General features: G+C 29.2%; 1 protein-coding gene across 1 annotated transcript in view; it reads right to left on the minus strand.

Annotated features, from left to right (window-relative positions):
* The window catches only part of LOC106466592 (adenylyl cyclase-associated protein 2-like), a gene marked incomplete at its 3' end in the record, with an annotated part of 12343 nt that overhangs the window by 1754 nt on the left and 9603 nt on the right, over positions 1 to 986 (minus strand). The window contains exon 3 of the mRNA XM_022394620.1: positions 380 to 469. Coding sequence (XP_022250328.1) covers positions 380 to 469 — 90 coding nt within the window. The remainder of the gene's footprint in view (positions 1 to 379; positions 470 to 986) is intronic.

The following is a 986-nucleotide window of genomic DNA, read 5'->3' on the forward strand; positions in this document are numbered from 1 at the left end:
AAAATGTTTATTTCTGACTTGCACTTGGTGATTGTTATTTTTCCAATTATTAAACCATGTGATATACATAAAATGTTTATTTCTGACTTGCACTTGGTGATTGTTATTTTTCCAATTATTAAACCATGTGATATACATAAAATGTTTATTTCTGACTTGTTTCTTCTCTCTTAGGAAGTTCCTAAAACGAGGATAAAAAACCAAACAAACTACAATGTGCACATTTATTTTAAGACCTGCTATTATCAGTAATATTCCATTAACCTTTTGTGGTTTAAGATCAGTCATAAAGACACAGAACGGTACGTATACAAATACCACCCTTTTTTAAAACTGTATTTTTCTGAAATTGACTACAATAAAACCAAGTAATTCTTACCACTGTAACCCAACCAAGGGCAGGAATAGATTCACTCACAGCAGACAAGTGGTTAAAATAGGTACTTGCTCGATTCTTTTGCCTAAAATCCTGAAGACAGTTGGTAAAGTAAGTATCGGTAAAAAGCACGCTGATAAGAAAACATCAGTTAACGACTGCAGTTTTGATACATATCAGCTAATTAATTGGTGTAATATGGAGGATTACTCATTAAACTGAGAAACAAGGAAACTTTGTCAGGTATAGTATTATCTCTTAAAAGGTTTATTGGTTATTTATAGAAATCAAATATAAAAAACAAATCTAAATCAAAGTCATAGATTGAATATCAGTATATGGAATTATTCTGAAAACAAATTAATGTTCAAGAACCATGTATTAAGTCATCATCAGTATATGGAATTATTCTGAAAACAAATTAATGTTCAAGATCATGTATTAAGTCATCATCAGTACATGGAAATATTCTGAAAACAAATTAATATTCAAGAACCATGTATTAAGTCATCATCAGTACATGGAAATATTCTGAAAACAAATTAATGTTCAAGAACCATGTATTAAGTCATCATCAGTACATGGAAATATTCTGAAAACAAATTAATGT

The sequence above is a fragment of the Limulus polyphemus genome, unplaced genomic scaffold, assembly GCF_000517525.1.
Source record: "Limulus polyphemus unplaced genomic scaffold, Limulus_polyphemus-2.1.2 Scaffold2313, whole genome shotgun sequence".
Lineage (NCBI taxonomy): Eukaryota > Metazoa > Arthropoda > Merostomata > Xiphosura > Limulidae > Limulus > Limulus polyphemus.